At 45.1% G+C, this 21,299-nt stretch overlaps 1 protein-coding gene across 1 annotated transcript in view; it reads left to right on the top strand.

Moving 5' to 3' along the window:
* The first annotated feature begins 3,643 nt into the window (after positions 1-3,643).
* Positions 3,644-21,299, top strand: part of MMP24 (matrix metallopeptidase 24) — a 43,949-nt gene continuing 26,293 nt past the window's right edge. The window contains 3 exon segments of the mRNA XM_087445355.1: positions 3,644-3,733; positions 3,736-3,766; positions 3,769-3,914. Coding sequence (XP_087301481.1) covers positions 3,692-3,733; positions 3,736-3,766; positions 3,769-3,914 — 219 coding nt within the window. The 5' untranslated portion in view covers positions 3,644-3,691.

Below are 21,299 nucleotides of genomic sequence, written 5' to 3'. Positions count from 1 at the left end.
AAATATTTACATATTAGTTCATTCAAAATAATAATAATAAACCTGTTAACATAAATTACATTTTTATGAAAAATAACTGTATTTTCCAAAACAAAAATAAATTTGCTGAGAAGAGTGGTATTGTTTTACACGTGAAAACCTGTTTAACATCTGACTTAGAAGATAGCTGTATTCGCATACCTGCTTCTGCAGTCAATCTGTTGTGACATGTCATGGAGCTTCTGGACAACACAGTACTCACGAGAGAATGAGAGTTAAAAAGAAAAAATAATATCTCAGTGTTATTATGAAAATCATTTTGATCTCACAGACCTCCCGAAAGGGGACTACACTTTGAGAACCACGGGCCTAGAACATAAAGTCCAAACTCCTTAGCGTGGTCTTCATATGTATCTGTGCCTTTGTATATATAGTTCGCTTCCCACTCTATGTAGTAAATTCCTGCTGGTCATTCAAGGCCCATCTCACCTCCTGCCGTCTCTAGACAGTTGCTGTTCCCTCCTCTCTACTCTTATAATAATTTTCTTTTCTCTCTTACAGCACATATTATGTTTTCTTCTTGCTATCTATGGGTCTATCTTCCCAATTGACTACCTTTCTAAAGGCAGCAACTATAAGTTAATCTTCTTTCTATCCCCAGCCCAGCTAGCACCCAAAAGATATTTAATAAATATTTTTGGGGGGCCAGCTCAGTGGCGCAAGCGGTTAAGTGCGCGCGTTCCGCTGCGGCGGCCCGGGGTTCGCCGGTTTGGATCCCTGGCGCTCACCGATGCACTGCTTGGCAAGCCATGCTGTGGCAGCATCCCATATCAAGTGGAGGAAGATGAGGCACAGATGTTAGCCCAGGGCCAGTCTTCCTCAGCAAAAAAAGAGGAGGATTGGCAGATGTTAGCACAGGGCTGATCTTCCTCACAAAAAAAAAAATATATATATATATATAATGTATTATATATTTATATATTCAATGAATATATATATATTCATTGAATGAAGAAATAAGAGGTATAATGAAGAGAAGGCTCCAGTTTCTCTACAGTAAGCTCTGGCACTGATATAATGCTTCTTGATAAAACTATCAATATCAAAGTTTTTCCTAACATCTGCTCAGTTAACTATATAGTTTACGAAGTGAATCCCAACCATTCATGTGGTTCTCCTCATGAAGTGGAGAGGGTAGGGGTCATTAGTTTTACTTTACAAATGAGGAAACCAAGGCTCAAAGAGATGAAATGACTTGCCCAAAGGTACACTACAAATTAGTGACAGCCAATATTTGAATGCAGGTATCTCACCCTAAGTCCAGTGTTTTTTCCATGAAAAAAGGAAAAGGGAAGTCAGCGCCCTGGTGATTCCATCTTAGGGTGTTACTCTGAAGCCTTCTAAACCTCCTCTTGGGCTGGCTTCACAATGGTCTCTGGACATTCCCAACTAGGGACTTAACCGTAGGGATACATTTTACAAGCATCCATTTGCTTATACCAACCTCTTTCTTCTTTATCATTAATGACCTGCTGTCACCCACATCCACCATACTTGGTAGCTGGCTCATGGACCACTTTAGCCCTCCATCATCACCAGTTCAATGAGCATTTGGCATTAGGAGTAAGGAGATGAATAAGACAGATCTTGTCCTTAAAAAGCTCAGTCTAGTCTGTTCTCTTTCACTCCTTAAATGTACTATTTCCTCCTGGAATATACCCTCTTCCAAATCTTCCAACTTTGGGCAGTTCATTGCTCTTCCCTCAGATTTCCACAACACTTTGTTCCCATCTCCGTCATAATTTATCACGTAACCACAATGACTTGCTTCAGTCTCTATCTCCCTGCTAGACTGTGGGCTATTCAATTCAATGGTGTGTGTGCAGTCTTCAATCTCTGTGATCTCCCTAACACTGCGAACCCTCACCTTCTCCTTGAAATGCTCTTCCCCTTTCCCATATACTCCATAACTCTGATTCCTCAGTCTTTTTGGCCACTCTTGAGAAGGAATATGTATGTCTCAACATGGAGCCCTCAGCCTTTTGCTCTTTTGTACTCCAGTTTTTCAGTTTCAACCATCATACTGACCTGGAGGTTTCTAAAATATCCATTCTCTATCCTCTTCTGAACTCATTCCTATACCCATCTCAAGGATCTTGTGGTTACCTCAATCTCAGCAAATCAAAAACCATATTCCTTGTCACGTCCCTCAAGCCAGTTCCTCCATTTCTATGAAGATACAACCATCCATTTTTCTGGACTTGCCATTACGCCAAATTCCTTTCCCTCTTCTTCTTTGCCCAATGTCTCTTAAATCTGTCTCTTTTTCTCCCCATCCTAGAAGAAATGGGTTTTGAGGTCAGATTGCTCCAGGTCTTTCCCTTTAAAGCCTGTTCCCTTTCCACACCTCCAAATTACCAGGGAACCATAAAACACCATTTTCCACACACCAACCTGCTCAAAAAGACCTTCGATCACCACCATTCCCATTTCCCTTTAGAACATAACCCAAATTCATTATCCTAGGATTTAGGCTCTTGTAATATTTCCCTTACTTCCAGCACTTTCCTATAGGAACCCAGTGCTCCAGAAAACTGATCTATTGCCCCAGCCACATCCTGGACACCCTCATCTTCCTACCTGACATGCCCTCTCCATTCCCCTTCCCTTGTTTAAATCTGGCCTTTCCTTCAAGGCCTAGCTAGAGTCCCACCTCCTCCCCTGAACCTTGGAGCACCTGCCTGAATCCCCTTGCTGTTAGCTACACTCTGTGTTTCTTCGCACTTATGTTTTCTCACCAAGCTGTGAACCTCTACACTTCAGGGAGTCAGCCTCCCTTTTTTTTTTTTGTATCCCAAGTAGCCCAGAGCCCTACATATATATAGAAAGTGCTCCATAAATATCGGTTGTTTTGGATGAAAGATGATCTTCCCAGCTGGGTGATCTCTCTCCCTCTGGGGGGTAAGGGAATGCGCTTCACCTTAATTTCACTTAATATCTCCCAGGGCTGCCCCCCTGAAACACTCCTCAGGTCTGTTCTTCAGTTTCTCACCTTTCCTGCCCTCTCTTCTCCAGTACCACCCTCAGACTCTCTCCTCCAGGGTTGTTTCCTTAGCCCATCCCCCGCAACCCCGCCAGTACCCCAGGGCAGCTCCTCAATCCCCTCCCCCAGGCTGTCTCTTATTCCCCCCTCCTCCAGTGCCACCCCCTCAGACCCTCTCCCCCACGGATAGTCCTTTGGCTTCAGACCCCAACCCAGGATATCCTCCCCCAGAACCATAGCGTGGCTCTATCTTCAGGATTATTCATTTAGCCTCTTCCCCTCCCCCAGGGCTGCCCCCTACACTCCCCTCCTCCAGTTCCACCCCTTTGGACCCTGCCTCCAGAGCTGCTATTTTGGCCTCTGCGACCCCCTCCCAGCGCCTTCCTCGGCCACGGCCCCAGGACTGGCCCGAAGCCGCCGCTCCCGTGGTCTGGCCCGGGTGCTGCCCCCGCGCCCTGGGCCGCCCCCCGCCGGGGCGGGGCGCGCGGAGGCGGGGGCGCGCTGGCGGCCGAGGCGGCGGCGGCGGCGGAGACAGGCGGGCCGGGCGCGTGTCCGCGGCGCCGTGACTCGGCGGCTCCGCAGCGGCTGCAGCGGGAGGACCCGGCCGGAGCCGGAGCCGCCGCCGCCGCCGCCGCCATCGCAGCCTGGCGGCCGGGCCCCGCCGCGGGGATGCCGAGGAGCCGGGGCGGCCGCGCCGCGCGGGGCCGCAGCCGCCGGGCCGGGCTCCGCGCTGGAGCCGCTGGCGGGCCCCGGGCGGCTGCTGCTGCTGCTGCCCGCGCTCTGCTGCCTCCCGGGCGCCGCGCGGGCGGCGGCGGCGGCGGCGGGGGCCGGGGACCGGGCGGCGGCGGCGGCTGCGCGGGCGGCCAAGGCGGAGGCGCCCTTCGCCGGGCAGGTGGGGCTAGCGCGCCGGGCCGGGACGCGGGCTCGGGGCCTCCGGGCAGGGCGGGGGGCGGCGCTGGGGCCAGGCCTGGACCGGGCCGCACCTGCCGCTGGGGGCGCGGAGGTGGCACGCCGGGGGTCGGGCCAGGGGCCCAGGGCGGGGGCTGGGAAGGGCCAGGGCCGCGGGGGGCCGGGAGCCGCTTCAGCACCGCGGACAGGGGCAGCGGGCGGGGGCGGAGCAGGAGGGTCGGGATTGTTGTGCTGGCGGTGCGGTGTGTGGCCTGCATGACTATGTGTGAGGGAAACCGTACAACGCCTCGGAGTAAATAGTAAGCGCAGCCAGTCTGTTGTGGGTTGAGAGAAGAAACCGAGGATGTTCAAGCCAGAGCGGAGAGGATGGCGGGAGGTGCAGGGCGGGGGAAGGACTCGATCACTGTCTTCATAGCTGAAGGGCTGTCACGTGGAGGAAGGACAGACTTGCTCTGCGTGGCCGCACAGGGCAGAATTAGGGCCAACAGGGGTGGGAGAAGGGGTTGCAAGAAGGCAAATTTCGGCTCAATATAGGAAGAAGTTTGTAGCAATCGGAGCTCTCAACAAGCTTAGGAGGCAGTGAGCTGCTCATCAGTGGCATGTGCAAGCAGAAGCTCCAGGAGGGGACTGGATGGATACATGCATAATAATAACAATAATGCCAGCTAGCATTTACTGAGCACTCACTATGTACCAGGCCTGGTGCTATGTTTTATATGAATTGTCTCATTTAATCCTCATAACCACTCTATGAGATAGTTGTAATTATTATCCCCATTTTGTAGATGAGGATACAAACTCAGAGAGCTTAAGTAACTTGCCCAAGGTCACACAGCTAGTGAATGATGGAGGGATTCTAACCTAGGCAGGCTGACTCTAGTCTACATGTATTTAACCATGACATTATTCTATCATGGGGGAAGGGTGAGTTGGACTAGGTAATTACTCTGGTCTCTTCCAACCTGGAGGTCTGCAATTCTAATAAGTGACCTTTGGATAGTTGGGTTTTTTTTTTTTTTTTCCTGAGGAAAATCAGAATGATTGCCTCAGTTACCCTAAGAGATGGAGTGTTTATTCAGAAGAATCTGCCAGAACAGGGATTCTTAACTGGGCATGGGACTCAGGGGGTCTGAAATTTTATGCAAAACTTGTATGTGCAAATGTGTTTTTCCAGGAAAGAATCCCTAGATTTCTTCAAACTCTCAAAGGGATACATGATCCAAAATAGTTAGAGTGTGTAGAAAGTCTCTTCAGCCCCAGTTGGTCTTCCAAAGATCTTGTAATTGCTGATTGACTTATAGTGGAAGCTTTCCCTAGCCTGTTTGTATTTTCAGCTTTATTACATCTCAAAGTAATGCGTTTTCATGAGTTTATACCTATAAAAAGTAGGATTCCTTTAGTCTTTCTGAGGGCACAGGGTGAGGTGGAAAGACCCTGACCTGGGATTTAGGAGGAAAGCCTAGGCTCTAATCTGACCTTGGCCCCTGGTGGCTTCTGTGACCTTGGACCACTTCCTTGCCCTCTCTAGGCTTGAATTTTACCATTTCTAATATAAAGAGATAGGGCTAGATGATGTCAACTCTGAACCCCTTTTATTCCTATGATATTTCAAGCATTGAGGAGGCTATTTACTCAAATATGTCAGGATTTGGAGAAAAGGTTATGTGTACCCACTCCTTATCCTTATCAACTTTATAAGCTTTGATTATTCCGCCTCTCTTAGCCTTTGTCTTTTTCATATTTAAGTTTCCCCCTTGTGACAGGCCACCCCTCGAATAGCCAAATTCATCCTCTGGGTCACTGTAGCTGCTCTTTTCTAGATATCCTTGGGCCGTAATTTTCAACAGATGTAAACCTGACCATTGTCCCCAGACGTGGGACCCTGTAGTCTTGCACAAAGGAAGGATGATTTCCTCTTTGGTTTTCAGGTCCCTTCCTGATTCTGCCTATCCCTTGTCAGCCTTCCTGACCCCAAAACATTAGGCCACTGCCTTTAGGAAGCAATCTGCAGTAGCTCCCCCATTCCTTTCCTGGGTCAAAACTGATAGCCTGGAACACAACACCCTAGACCTGGATTATTTTTATCGGAGTACATTACCTTACATTTCCCCACATTGACGTTTATCTGCCATTTTGCATCCCACTCAGTACCTTCCTTCAGCTCTCTCTCTCCTTTGGCAGAGCATTTCCCTGCCTGAAAGGGCTTAATATGACCTGCAGTCCTGAAATTTTCACTTTGCTCTACTTCATCTGGATCATTTATAAAAAATTTAAATCAGACAAGTCCCAGCATGGTCTCTTGGGGCCCTCTGCACTCTTAATCTCCTTTCATTTAGAGAAGTGACCATTTATTACCATCTATTGTTTTCTATCTCTAAGTGAGTTCTCAGGCCCTGATAAAAACATCACCCTTAATTCCACGATGACTCCATTTGCAATGTCTAATATATTGTCCAAAACTTTCTGAAAGACAAATTATATCCACTGCTTTTCTCAACAATTTGCACCTAATTATGCCCTCGTTGAACACTAGTGGATCACATGATTGAAACCTTATAGAAATATTGTTGCTTTTCAGCCAGCAGATAAGTTGCTTACTCCTCTTTCTGTCTTTTAAGGCCTCTGGAGTCTGACTCCACCCTACCTCCTCACTAGAAGGCTGCCTTTCCCACTGCTCATCAACACACATTCTTACTCCAGACAAGCTTGTCTCTCCTTTATCCTGAGACAAGCTACCCAGGTTTCTCTGGACATCTACACATGCTGTTTACATCTGCATCTCCGCTCATCCATCTGCCTCCTTTCCTTAAAGTTTCAGCCCAAGCCCTGCTTCTTCAGGAAACTTTTCCCTGACTTCTTCAGTCATTTATTTCTTTCTTCTCAGGGGAGCATCTTGAGGCAGCCCCAGCCAATTTGTCATTTAATTTTTTTTAATACTTAAACATTATTTGGGGAAATAAAGTTGGAGTTCTTAGGCAGGGCCTTTCTCAATCAAAATGCTTTATGTTTTTAGATCTAACGCAATCCCCAACTCTCAGTACTCATCAAATACTCAGTAAGCATTCGGTGATTCTAATCTTTATCATTTATGTCAAAAAGTTACATAGATCTGAAATAGATGCTCATGGGCATGTGGGTCTCAAGATCCCTTCTAGAACCCTTCTTAGGGATGAGACGCATTGCCCACCTGTCCTTCCTTCAGTGGAAATAGAGGTTATTCCTTTTGGCAGTAGTTCCACAATTTCACCCTTGAGTTCTTTCATAACCCGTTAGGTGGGTTGTCATCTAGTGGTAGTGACATACAACAGAGAGGAACTGAGACGAGCCATGGCCTTAGAGATCACCAAGTACATAGCAGTGCTTAATAAATATTTCGTGAATTGCCATAACTGAGTTGCCCAAGGACACTAAACCTGATAGTAGGTTAATCAGAACTAGAACTTTTCCCTGTTCTCCTGACTTCTCAGTTGAAAGCATTTTCATTATCTTTGGCTTTTGATTTTATATCTCTGAACTTTCATTACCTAAAGACAAAGACAGAAAAAATTCACTCAGTCTGTTTTCTCCTTTGCTTTCTTGAGTCTTTCTTTTAGATTTTGCACATGGGGCCAGGGGGTCCCACTGATTCTCTAATTGGCTTCCTGTGTTTGGTTTATTTAAAGCATCTCTTTCTCTTATTATTAGCTGAGTAGAATGCCCTACAAATAGTTTTTTGGCCCTCCTAGTTTCCAATTTGATTCTGAGGAAGGTCAATACAGTCAGAAAGAGACAAGCTAATCAGCACAGGCCACACGAGTGATAGAGTGTGACTCCTGGACCCAGGGCATAACGGATTCCTGCCCTCTAGACTGCTTTTAGGGGATCTGCTCTAGGCAGATGGAGGATGTTTGGGCAGATGGAGAATATTCTTCAGTTTGCACCTGTAGTCAAGGAAAGCTAGAGCCCTGAATAAGTCTAGGGGTGGAATAGGCCTGTTAAGAAGTGCTAACAGATTCTCAAGCCAAAAATTTCTTTCAGTGTGATCATGGCCTCCAGTATATCTTCATTCATGTCTGAAAAAAAAAAAATGCTCACTGTTGGGAAGTTCTTCCTTTTACCTAACCTGAATCTAGTCTGCTGTATTTTTAATTATTTTCTCTTATTATTACTGTGGTTTTCCTATTACTTTAATAGCTTCATATCTGTAAAGTGCTTTGCACTTTCCAGATGCTTTCAAGTGCGTGGGCCCACTTGATCCTGGCAACAATACCATGAAGTAGATAGGGAAGATATTGTCCTCATTTTATAAATGAGCAAATGGAGACTCAGAAGCATGATGTGACTTTCCCACACTTTATCCAGGGACCCACATGTAGCTAACAAACAGCAAAGCAAGGACCAGAAGCTGTATTTTCTATCCTTGGTCGGAGTGCTTTCCCCTCTACACTAAACTGCCCTATTCTAGGTTACGGTAATAGCCTTTAGCCAGTCTTTTCCACTTTAAGGTATATTCCATTCCAGTCCTTGAAAGAGGTAGTTTTAGGACAAATAAAAGTAAATTATAATTGTACCAAAGAGATTAATCTAAGGAAATGCCTAGCCTTATAATATGGTATAGTCTGAAATCAAAATGAGATGAACCAATTCTTAATAGACTGCAGCCAATGTCTCCTTAGTACCTAACACAGTGCCTGGCACATTCTAGATACTTGATAAATATTTTTAAGTTGATTTTATTGTCTGTGTTGGTTGGGGACCAACTTCTTTCAATAGTACTTGACACACAAAAGTCAGTCTCTTTTTTGAAGAATTATGAACACATGCTAGAGGTATAATCCACGTCTGGGGAAGCTCTGAAGCAGGAGAGATGAAGTTCCCAGCTGAGGTTGGGGAAGTCAGAGAATGTTTTAGGAAGAATGTTGGTATCGAAGATGAACCTTGGAGGGAGGAGGACAGAGAATGGTGAGAGGGGCAGTCCAGACAAAGGAAAACCATGAACTAAGACTCCACAAAAGTACATGGCGTGTTTAGGAAACAGTTGATAATTTGGTGTGCCTGGAGCATCAAGTTACTTGCTATTTCCAGTAAGAGTGCATGAGAAGAGGCTGGAAAGGGAGGCTGAGAGCAGATTGTGAAATGGGCTCTTGTCCAAAGGCTGAGGGGAGTCATTAAAGGTTTCTGAGCAGAGAAATGACCTGCTCAGAGCTGTGTTGAGGAGGTGGAGGCACTGGGGCCTGTTCCGGAGTCGTTCTGGATTCTGGCTCCTGCCCTGGATTCTTTTAGCTTACTTAGCACCACTGAGATGTGTGTACTTGTTTTAGTGTGTGGATAAAAGTTGTGAATCTCAGCTCTGGGTGTCGGCAGCTGAAAGATTTTGGAATAAATCATTTGGTTTTTCTAGACCTCAGGATTCCATGCAAGTCCTTCCCTAGTTTTTCTTAATCATTACTCCATGCATTCATTATAAAAGGCAACTTTGGGGCCGGCCCGATGGCACAGGCGGTTGGGTGCTCGCGCTCCACTGCAGTGGCCTGGGGTTTGCCGGTTCGGATCCCAGGCGCACACCACTGCACTGGCGCTTGTCGGGCCATGCTGTGGCGGCGTCCCATATAAAGTGGAGGAAGATGGGCACGGATGTTGGCCCAGGGCCAGTCTCCCTCACCAAAAAAAGAGGAGGATTGGCAGATGTTAGCTCAGGGCTGATCTTCCTCACACACACACACAAAAAGGCAACTTTGAACTAGGATTTAACAATATATAGGATAACAGCAAGATCATACAGGTTGTTATAACAAAGGAGGTAGAGAAAAACAAGGCATTGTTGTTAACCACTTTTGTTAGCAATAATAATTTTAAAACTCAATTCTATACCACAAACACTCGTGTGCATGCTATTCTCTTTGCCCCAAAAGCACTGGGCCAGAAAGAGGGGAGTCGTCCTTCACCTCTTCCTCTCCTCACCTGCCTCAACAGAATCAGTCGCGAAGCCCCAGCAGTTCTGCCTCCTGAAATGATCTTCCCTGTGTCCATTCTCTCCACCTCTACTGCCTCCATCTTGGTCTAAACTTACAGCATGTCTCACCTGGATTTCAGAAACTTCCCACCTGACCAGCCTCTCTTGCCCACCATTAATCCTTCTTCAAAAGGCAGCCAGAGTGACCTTTTAAAAATAAATCTACCCAGGGGTCAGTTATATCTGAAGCAAATATGGCAAAAGCTAAGATTTAACAAAGCTGGTTGGTGCTTATCCAAGGTTTGTTTTATTATTTTTATGCCTTTCTGAATGCTTGAAATAGTTAATTAAAAAATTTAAAAGTAAAAAATCTGATCATGTTACTCCCACCCTCACCTTGCTTAAAATGCGTTTTAGGATAAAGGCTAAACTATTACTATACTGCTGCTACCTCTTCCTTTTAATTCTTTTTATGGAAAATTTTCAAACACACTTAAAAGTAGAATGAATGGTATTATGAACACCCTTGTACCCAGCACCCATTGGGCTGCTCAGTATGGCCTGTGAGGCCCTGCACGACTAAGTCCTTCCCACCTCTTTGGCTTCCTTTTATACCACTTCCAGTCTCCAGATGTCAACTCCAGCCACCCTGGCCTTCTTTCTCTTTTTCTAATATGCAGGCTCCTTTCCATCTCAAGAATTCAATAAGATACTCTTTCTCCTGAGATGCTCATTCTTCTACCTTCATTTGGCCCTCTTCTACTCATACACAGGTCTCACTGAGATGTCACACCCTCAGGGAGGCCATCCCTGACATCACAGCCTGCATCTCCTGTCTTACACTTTCACGGTGCCTTCTCCTCTTCCTTCATTCCATTTATCACAATTGTAATGAAATATTTAGTCTTTCCAAGTCTTTCTCCCCCACCAGGCTGTAGGATCCATGAAGAAGAGTTCAGTGGGAATGACAGGCATGTAAACTGCTATTTATAACGTAATATGAAAGATGCTGTAAGTGAGGGGTGCATATGATGCCATTGAGAGCACAGAGGAAGTCTATTTGATCCTGGATAGTCCTCCCAGGTGAAGTGGCATTCAAGTAGCATTTTGAGAGACATCTAATAGTTCATCAGGGAGATTCCAGAATACGTGTGGGAAAGGCATTCCAGGGAGAGGGAATGAAAAGAAGTCAGAGAGGAAAGAACTTGCAGGATGTGTTCAGGCAACACAAGTAGGTCAGTAGCTAGAGCAGGGGGGATTTGGGGTGGCAATAAAAGGGAAGGACATACAAGACAGAAGACAAGGCTAGAAAGGTGCCTTGGCATCAGACTGTGAAGCTTATTGAGGGCCATACTAAGGAGCCTGGTCTTTAAGACTGGCAGTGAGAAACAAGATCGGCTCCACACTCAATCCAATTAAGCTAAAATAATAGAACTTTATATAATTACTTAGAGATTATCTAGTTCAGCCATCTATCTGGTACAGTTGAGAAACTAAGGCCTGCCCATGGTCTTTGTCTTCCCTCTTCCCTTTTCTTAACTCATCAATAAATCAAGTCCCAGGGGACATAAACTGTGGCAGATTTGCAGGAAGACACTGGAAAGGGCGTGGAAGACTAAGGCTCCTTGCTTCTCAGAGAGTGAATGAAAACATGGTCACACTCCTGGCCTTGGGAGGAGGGCTCCCAAGAATTGGAAAAGTCGGACATCCCAGTGCTGACCCAAAACCTCAACTGTGCCACCTCCCTGGGCATGGTGATTGTCTGGCTTGTGGTGGCCTCCTGGTTGTGGGCCAAGGACATTGTGCAGAGTGCCAAGGAATTCCCACTAGTGCACTTACCACCCACTCAAGAGCTGGTGGCAGCCGAGAGGCAATGCCATGCCATTAAGGTGTTTGTCAAGAAGCTAAGCTGGGCATTGTGGGAGATCCTGAGGGCCCTTTTTAGACTGGCTGTAAGAGAAAAAAAAAAAAAAAAAAAGACAGCGTTTGGAGGCAAACCAGAGCTAGTGTGAAGGGTGTAGCATGAGAGAACCCTCCCTAGCAGGCAGGGACACTAGGCTTCATTTCCAGCTCTTCTACCAACTTGCTCTGTGATTTTGGATAAGTCATTTCTCCCTCTCTGAGTTTTCTTTTTCTCTTCTGTAAAACAAGTGTGGTAAATTAGATATAATCTCTAAGTATTGTTGACCAGTACATTTTCTAGATACCTGAATGGTTAAGCCTTCAAGTTTCAAGTTGTTAAAAATTAGTTATAACTCAGGCTCAGTGGCAAGGCTGGGACCTCAGCCATACGGGTAGAGGAGGAAGTAGGGTTTTGGTGGGACAGGAGTTGGAGGGAACTGACACAGTGATAGGTTAATCTCTGAGGAGTCACCAAAGAGATAGTGATTTGGTCTGGCAGCAATGACCAAAGGTGGTGGTCAATCTACTGCTAGAGAGTGTGGGAGCAAGGACGCAGACAATACATTGTGAGGATGTTTACTGTGTACCAGAATCTGCTCAGTGCTTCACATGCATGCAATGCTGACTGCTGCTGAAACAAATTACCACCAACTTAGTGGCCTACAACGACACAAATTTATTATCTTATAGTTCTGAGATCAGAAGTTTGAAATGGGACTTACAGGACTAAGATCAAAGTGTCAGCAGGGCTGCATTATTTCTGGAGGCTCTAGAGAGAATTTGTACTTTGTCTTTTCCAGCTTCTAGAGGACACCCACATTCCTTGGCTTGTGGCCCCCTTCCAGAAATGGAGGGCTCACCCTGACGTCTGCTTCTGTCATTACATTTCCTTTTCTGACTCTGACCCACCTGCCTCTGACCCACTTGCCTCCCTCTTATAAGGACCCTTGTGATTACATTGAGCCCACTTGCATAATCCAGGATAATCTCCCCACCTGAATATCCTTAACTTAATCACATCTGTAAAGTCTCCTTTGCCAGGTAAGGTAACATAGTCACAGGTTTGGATGATTAGGATGTGGACTTTTTTTTTTTTTTTTGGTGAGGAAGACTGGCCCTGAGCTAACATCTGTTGCCAATCCTCCTCTTTTGCTGAGGAAGATTGGCCCTGAGCTAACATCTGTGCCCATCTTCCTCCATTTTGTATGTGGGACGCCGCCATAATATGGCTTCATGAGTGGTGCATCAGTCCACACCCGGGATTCGAACCTGCGAATCCTGGGCCGCCGAAGCGGAGTACGCAAATTTAACCACTACACCACTAGGCCAGCCCCAGGATGTGGACATTTTTAAAGGGCCATTATTTATCCTACTACAGTGCATCATCTCATTGAATCCTCCTAACAACCGTTCTTTTAAATCATTCTCTATTTAACAGATGAAAAAATGATGCTTAAAGAAGTTAGGTCATTTGCCCAAGGACACTCAGCTGGAAAGAGCAAAGTTAGTTAGTATTTGGCATGTGGTGGCATCTTGGTCTCCAGTGATCTGTCTTTTCAGATAGGACTCCACCCAGCTCCCAGGTATATAGGGACTAGAGTCTCACTCTGTGGAGGAGACTGAGAACCACACAGGGAATCTGAGACCTTGAGAAACAGATTAGGGTCATAGCAATCTTAGCTTAGGACCTGAGTGCCAAACAGGGAAACGGAGGCAAAAACCCAGTTGTAAGGACTGAACTAACATGGTAATGGAAAGGGAAGGATGATCTTAGGCCACTCTTGATGCCAGTACAAAACGACACAATGGAATCTCAATATTGGGGTTGAAGGTACTGATGGACTGTTTGCTGAAGTTAGGACTGGCCAAGGAGATAGGCAGGTGAAGGACCCAGAGAGGAGAGCAGAGCTGAGGCACAGAGAGCAGGGGCTGGCTATTGAGCCAATTTTAATAGACAACTTTTCTAAATGGGTAGCATACTTCCTGTCTTAGTAAATTAGAGGTGATACTGAACATAACATGCCCATTTCTTCATGGCACAGGGTCATCACTCCCAACTGTCCTTACTCCATGGTTCTCAAACTTTAGTAGGCAACTGAATCACCTTAGGTGCTCATTTTTAAAAATGCATATTCCCAGTTCCCAACCTCAGAGAGTCTGATTTAGTGGGTCTAAGTTTGGGTTTGTGAATATGCACTTTTAACAAGCTCCTTGGATGATGAGATGCTGACAGTCCATGATGCACAAGGACTACACACTGAGAAACACAGCCTTAGTGTTTGGGGCTACAGTTCAGTAAGGTGTTTAGAGTCGTTACTCACCCATCAGGAGAATAATAGTCATTATTATTGCTATCTCTTACTGAGTACTTAATACCACATATTATGTTATTGAACCTTCACAACCACTCCATGAGGCACATGCTAATGACATGATGCAGATGAAGGAAGTAAGCAATAGAGAGGTTGAATAATTTGTCTAAGGTCGTGTAACAAGTAAATGGAAGAATTAGGATTTGAACCCAGCATGGTTTGTCTCCAGAGCATACACTCTTAACCGTGACCCTCAACGTCCTCTCAAGCTGCCTCTCTTCTCATCGCTCAGCACACCCCACATGAAGCCCATTCATGTCCACCTGCCCAGATAAGGAAACCAGCTCTCATTCTGAGCTTCATCTTAGGAGGCTGTTGACTGAACGCCCAGTGCTTTCCCTAAAACATAAAATGTTGGCCTGAAAGGACTCTTAAAGAATATTCAAGGCAGCCCTATATGGGAATCCCTTTATAGTAGTGGTTCTCAATATGGGACAGTTTTGCCTACCCTCAGGGGAACTTTCAGCGATGTCTGAAGACATTTCTAGTTGTCACAACTGAGGGGGTGGTGCTACTGGCAACTAGTTGTAGAAGCCAGGGATGCTGCTAAACATCCTACAGTGCATGGGACAGCCTCCCTACAACAAAGAATTATAGGGCCCAAAATGTCAATAGTGCCAAGGTTTCTCAATCCTGTTCTATAGCAAGTTCTGACCAGCAGTCACTCGCCCTCTCTCTGAACACATCAACTCATTTTCATTCCATAAATATGTATCTATGCCAGGCCTTGTACTAGGTGCTGGGGTGCAATGGTGAAGAAGACAGACTATGGGCCGTGCCCTCAGGCATTGTATAGTCAAGAAGAGGAGACAAGTAATTCAACATGTGATTACAACACTGCGTGATAAGAATTGCGATAGGGAGAACAGGTGCTGACAAGGGATGTAGGAGGAACTCCTGAGTTAAGGGGTCAAGGAAGACTTACCCAGAGAAAGAGAGAGGAATGTGATCTTGATAGAAGGAGCAATGTATGTAAGGGTCTGATAGAACTAGAACACACTGGAATGCAGAACATAAAAGAGCCTGCAGAGGTAGTCAGGGACCAAGTCACAAAGGCTCTTTGTTTTTTTAAAACCACTTTATTGAGGTATAATTGACATACAAAAAGCTGTATATATTTAATATATATAATTTAATGAGTTTGGAGATAAGTATACACCTGTGAAACCACCACCACAATCTATGCCAGAAACAAATCTATCCCCTCCAAAAGTTTCCTCCTATTCTCTTTATTTATTATTATTATTTTGTACTAAGAACAGTTAACATAAGGTCTGCCCCCTTAGCACATTTTTAAAGTATATAATACAGTATTGTTAACTATAGGCTGTACTATGCTGTACAATAGATCTCTAGGACTTATTAATCCTGTGTAACTGAAACTTTGTACTCTTTAACTAATACCTCGCATTTCCCCTTCCCTTGAAAGCTCTTGATGGAAAGCCCTTGAAGGTGCCTCAGGGATGCTGCCTGTACTTTCTGTTCCCCCTTCCTGGAACTTCCCTCTTCCTGGACTCCCTCACCTCCTTCGGGTTTCTTGCTCAAATGTCACTTCCACAGAGAGACCTTCCCTGACCATCCTCTGTAAAATAGTTGTCCCATCACTCTCTATCTCTTTAACCCATTTTATTTTTCATAGCACTTATTGTTCTTCCACTTTAACAGCATTTATTTTTCATAGCACTTATGGTTCTTCCACTGGACTGTAACTAGAAAGTAACAGGAGTGTTTTTGTTAGCTGTTATATCCCAGAGCCTAGCACACAGTGCCTGGTGCCTAGTGATAGGTCCTCAATAAATAGTTATCGAATGAATGAATAGACAGATTTGATGTTTAGGAGGTAGAACCAATAGTTCTTTGGTAAAAGACTGGATGTGATCTACAAAGGAGAGGCGGGAGACAAGGGTCACATGAGGCTTCTGGTTTGAATGGTGGGTGGTGGTGCCATACCCTGAAATGGAAATCACAGCATAAGGGTATTGAGCTCACTCTGATCTGAGAAGAGACATTGCTCTTTAGGAGTGTGAGGTGTAGGAAGTTGTGGGAGGGGAAAGGGATGTCTGTCCAGGAGCCTGACAGTGTGGAATGCCTGGTTTCAGATATATCTGGGTTTGAATCCTGCCACTCATTAGCTTTGTGTTTCTGGATGATTACTTAACCTCTCTGAACCTCAGTTTCCTCATCTGCAAATCGGGAATCATAATTCCTTCCTTGTGGGGTCGTTGCATTCTAGAGTGCCTGGCACAATGCAAGGTATATAGTAAGCATTCTAATAATAGTAGCTATTATCATTGTTACCATAATTAGAACATCTCTGTTAGAAAGTTGTTTCTTATAATGAGTCAAGGTATATGTCCTGTAATCTTCTGTGCTGGTCTTAGTTTTGCCCTCTGTGCCAACCAGAATAAATGTCCCTCACCCCTAGCCATTTGAAGCCTGTCATGTCCCCTGCAGCCCTCCCTTCTCCAGCCTAAATATCCCTCCTCTTTCCTCATAGGACATGGTTCATATGAGGGGTTACCTTACTCTCCTGGCCACTGTCCCTTAGTCATGCTCTAGTTTGTCCCTGTCTCTCTACATATACAACCTCTGGAACTGGACTTGGACCTCCCATGTGTGTTGAGGTCAATGCCTCGTTCCTGTTACTTACATCATCACCCTAGATTAAGACATTGGCTGCCCAAACTCTTTGAGCAGGGTCTTTTCTTCTTTCTTCCTCATTCTAGCCCATGCTTCTAAACTTGACATCATCCTGCCCGCTCCTTCTTTGTAGACTTCACCTCCAGCCTTTCTGATACCTTCAGGCCCACTGCATTCCTGACCAAACACCTGATCCTAATCATTTTCCCACTCCTTCTCCAGGTCTGTACAGTCTGGTTTGGGCTCACACCCAACCAGGTGTGATGCTCCTGAATACCCCTGGAGACCACACTGTTTTAATTGATCCATCTTTCTCTGTACCACCCCCTTGGCCACCTCTGTTTTCCAAGAGCATCCGGCAGGACCACCAGTTGATCTGCTTCTTGCCGCCTCCCTTGTCACTTCTAATCTCACCATCGCCTCTGCTGTCTGCCGCTCTCTTCCCTCTTCAGGCCACACTTTTTCTCCTTGTTCTTCTCTGCTCTCTCCTTTGCCTGCCACTACTGAATGTCTCTGCTTTGGCTTCTCAGGAACCAAAATCCCACCTTCTGGCCAGCAGACCAATCATACTATACTGTCTGTGATCACTACATCTTTGGTTCAGCCCAGCTATTTTGGTCCCTGCTCGCACTCAGATTTTTTTCACTTTCCTCTGGGGTTACACCTCTTTCAGCACTTAAAGGGTGACAGACATCTTAGAGTTGGTTAATTGAGCTGTAAAAGTTAGACTTATGACAAGGCTGGTGATTGATTAATGGATCCAGGTGTAAAAAGATCTAGGTCATTCTGTTTAAAACTGAATGGACCTTTTTTCCTTTAGTGGATTTTATCTTTTTTCAGATGGGACGATGGAGCCTTTGCCTCATCAAGCAAAGAAGTTACACCATAATAGATTGAATGTCAGCAAACGTTTTTTTCAACCTCTAGTAGATACCAAGAATTGTGCTTGGTGCTTTCATGTGTATTACTCATTAAACCTTCCCAAGATGAAATCCCTTCCTTGGTACCTAGCCAGTGTCTCCTAGACCTTCATTTGTTCATTCATTCATTCAGTGATTATTTGTTGTGCTAAGTACTGTAACAGATACAAAATTAAATATGACAGTCTCTGCTCCTCAGGAACTCAATCTAGAGGAGAAAACAGACATATCAACCAAGAGGTCTGATACGCCGTGGTAGTTGCATTTAGAGTGGTGGAGAAGTAAAGCCTTGCAGCAGGAAAGAGGGGACCTACCAGCTCTGCCAGGGAGAGTTAAGGAAGGTTTACCAAAGGAGGTGACATTTCAGTTAGACCTTGAAGGATGTTTGCTAACACACATAGAGAGAATGGGCTTTATAGGAAGCAATGTGAAAGGGCAGAGAATGTTTTAGAATTGGTATGACTGGAGTGTGGAAGACTTGCTCCAACATCAGGGGCTTCTGGCCAGAGAAGTCAGAGGATTGCCTGGGTCACAGAGCAAGTGAGTGGCAGACACAGGGTTAAGCAGCAGAAGTTGGAATTGTCTGGTCCCTAAACCATAGTCCTTAGCCTCCTACCCTCTTATACACACACACACATGCACACACACGCACACACACAGGCCCAATCTCAATGCCCTGTTCTCTGGCTCAGAGCTGTCATTTGACCACTCCTTCCCCCTCCCATTTCCCCTCTTAGGGGTCTGCCCCTGAGCTCTGAGGATTGTCCCCAGTGAACGTGGGAGGGAAACAGAGCCCAGAGAGGGCTAATCCATTCCAATGTTTGGTCCTGACCCAGACATTTGCCTAGGACCTGAGTCCTTAGATCCTAACTCCTGATGCTGCTGAGATAGACTCTGTGACTTTCGTAATGGATCCTGATTGGGTCTGAGATGCTCCTTGCTTGAGCATCTCAGAAAAGGAGCTGGGTAAGCCAGGTTGGCAGCCCTTTACTGAGGAAGAGCTACTTTTAATTCCCCAAAGCCTTAGAAGCCTGGAGTGAGTTTACGCTAAAAGTGCCCTATTCCTTCTCTCCTACCATACGCAGTAATGAGGGAAGCAGAGGGGAAGATTCTTAAATTCCATGCTAGCTTAGAGGTAGGTGCTCAAAACATATTCAGTTGGCTGAAGGGTTTTGTCACTAGTATTTGTCCAAAGATCCCCAGCCATTTCCCAAATGCCATAATTCATCTTAGTTGGATTTTTAGAGAACCAATAGAGTCCACAGATAGGGGGGAATTGAACTTATTTTAGATTTGGACCACATCTCTTTTTGGAAAGCCTTGAGGTAGTTTACAGACTGAAACAATGTTTTTAAGTAAGACTTTTAATGAAGAAACATAACTTGGTGGTCGGAAAAAAGAGAAAAAGTAATAGTTACTTCCAAGCATCACCACGCTCAACACTTAAGCTGTAAATTTGGCTGAAAGATTCCTGGCAGAAAGGCCAAAAGGAAAAACCATTAGGTTACCCACTGTTCATATTCTGATGCCAGAAAGCATACAGAATCTCCTGTAGAGAAAATATTTTCCTTAGGCTAAAGCTTAATAGAAAGTGATTGGTCCTAGGAAAGTTGAGTGACAGGATGAAGAGTATGCAATTCAAGTCAGCTCATTTCTCCACATGCAGTACTCCCAGTGCTGTGTGAGAGATGGTCATGTCCATAGGTCATCTGATAGCAAGTAGACTTGACCGTGACAGACGTACTACCCTCCATAGGACCCACAAGGACTGGCCCTTGCTCCAAGCAGAATGTGGGAGGGCGGGATGACTAGATTTCAAAAGGCAGGGAAGGAGTCAAATACCATGTTTTACACCTTGATTTTACGAAAGATAACAGAAACACCATCTGAAGGGATAACACACACCTTTTGAGTGATTACTATGTGTCAGGTGCATTTGTTCATTTCTTCTTAACAACAATCCTGTGGAGGAGGAATTACTATTTACATTTTATAAATAAGGAAACTGAAGTTCAATTTGCCCAGAGTCACACATCCGGCAAGTGGTGAACAGGATTCGATCTCAGGACTGTGTGCCTCTTTCATACTATACCACCCTGTTTATTCAGCCGGACAATTCTTCATTGAAATTTCCATAAAGAAAGAGAACCTAATGTGACACTCTGGCTGTGAGGGGCTGAGAGAATGCAGTGCAGGGACTTAATGCTTTGATGACATAACTTAACCTGGGAATAGCAGTTGGAACACCTAGGTGAATGGATGGGTGACTTGTCAGTTGCCATGTTGTGTCCATTTCCAGATGTTTTACTTGAGCTTTTTGGCTGATCCGGGGCCACAGTCAAGTCACAAGTGATTCTCTGTAATTTGCCCATTTTGTGAACAGATAATTATATATCATCTCTCTCCACTTCCTTCCATTCCAACTCCCTCCTCCCTCCCAAGCCCTCTAACCCGGCAAAGTTCTAGCCGTGTTAATACTGTTCAGACTGTGCCATGCTCCCCCACACCTCCAGGCAATTGCATACACTGTATCCTTTAAGATACAGACTCCTCTGAGTTCTCCTTTCTCCCGGGCCCCACCCCCATGTGGATAAGATACTCCTCTTGTTCTCCAACAGAGCCCTGTACATACCTGATTTTTAGTGCTATATTTTCACTGTGGGTTTACTTGTGGTCTGTGAGCTCCTTTGCATCCCCAGAGCCTTGCACGGTGCCTCACATGTAGTAATGCACAGTAATGTCTGTTGAACGGACATATTGAACTGCTACTGTGTGTCAGGCATTTCTTGAGCACTGAATATAGAGATGAATAAAACATGGACCCTTCCCTTCAGGAGCTCAGAGTCTGATATGTAAAGTAATGATTAGAGCCCAATATTATTAGATCTATACTATCTATAACAGGGGATTTAGGGAGCATAGAAGAGGGAGAAAATAACTTAAGCTGGAGAATGAAGGAAGTCTTCCAGAGGTAGTAATTTATGGGCTGAACCTTAAAATAATGAAAGACTTTTGCCAAACCAAGAAGTAGGCCAGGCAGAGGGAAAAACATATGAAGGCATGAAAGAAATTCAATGTTTGGGGAAGGGCAAGAAGTGTTGATAGCCTGTGCTGTAATTTTGAATGAAAAACGTGTTTCAGATATCAAATATGAAAGAGGTAAGGTTGTCGCTCTGTTGTGGATGTTTTAAACTTTATTATTCTATTTTGTTTTTAATCAGTCAGATGGATTTTATCACAAGGCAGTAAAGATGTTACGGTCACCTTGGGTGAAATAAATAATAACTTATTTATAGTCTGTGGCCTGCCTCCTTCCAAAAATGGTTTGATTTGACTTGTAATAACAGATACATCCACCATAAGACTGTTCATATAGAAACAAGAAATAAAAACTATAGACAGGAAGGGATAATACTGCTTCCTAAGTTCTTCTTCCTTCATTAGCTCACTTGGTGTTCAGGATAATCCTCTGAGGATGGGCGGCAGGTTCTCTCTGGCTTAAAGACCCGCTTATAGGCGTGCTCCTGTAAATGCTTATGGATTCAATAGACACAGGGATGTTGTCCTCATTTTCCAGTTGATGCCACAGATATTTCCTGGTG

Source organism: Ceratotherium simum, chromosome 21 (assembly GCF_057802395.1).
Source record: "Ceratotherium simum simum isolate JZ-2026a chromosome 21, ASM5780239v1, whole genome shotgun sequence".
Lineage (NCBI taxonomy): Eukaryota > Metazoa > Chordata > Mammalia > Perissodactyla > Rhinocerotidae > Ceratotherium > Ceratotherium simum.
Note: the sequence above shows the minus strand (reverse complement) of the source record. Positions and strands in the feature narration are given on the sequence as shown.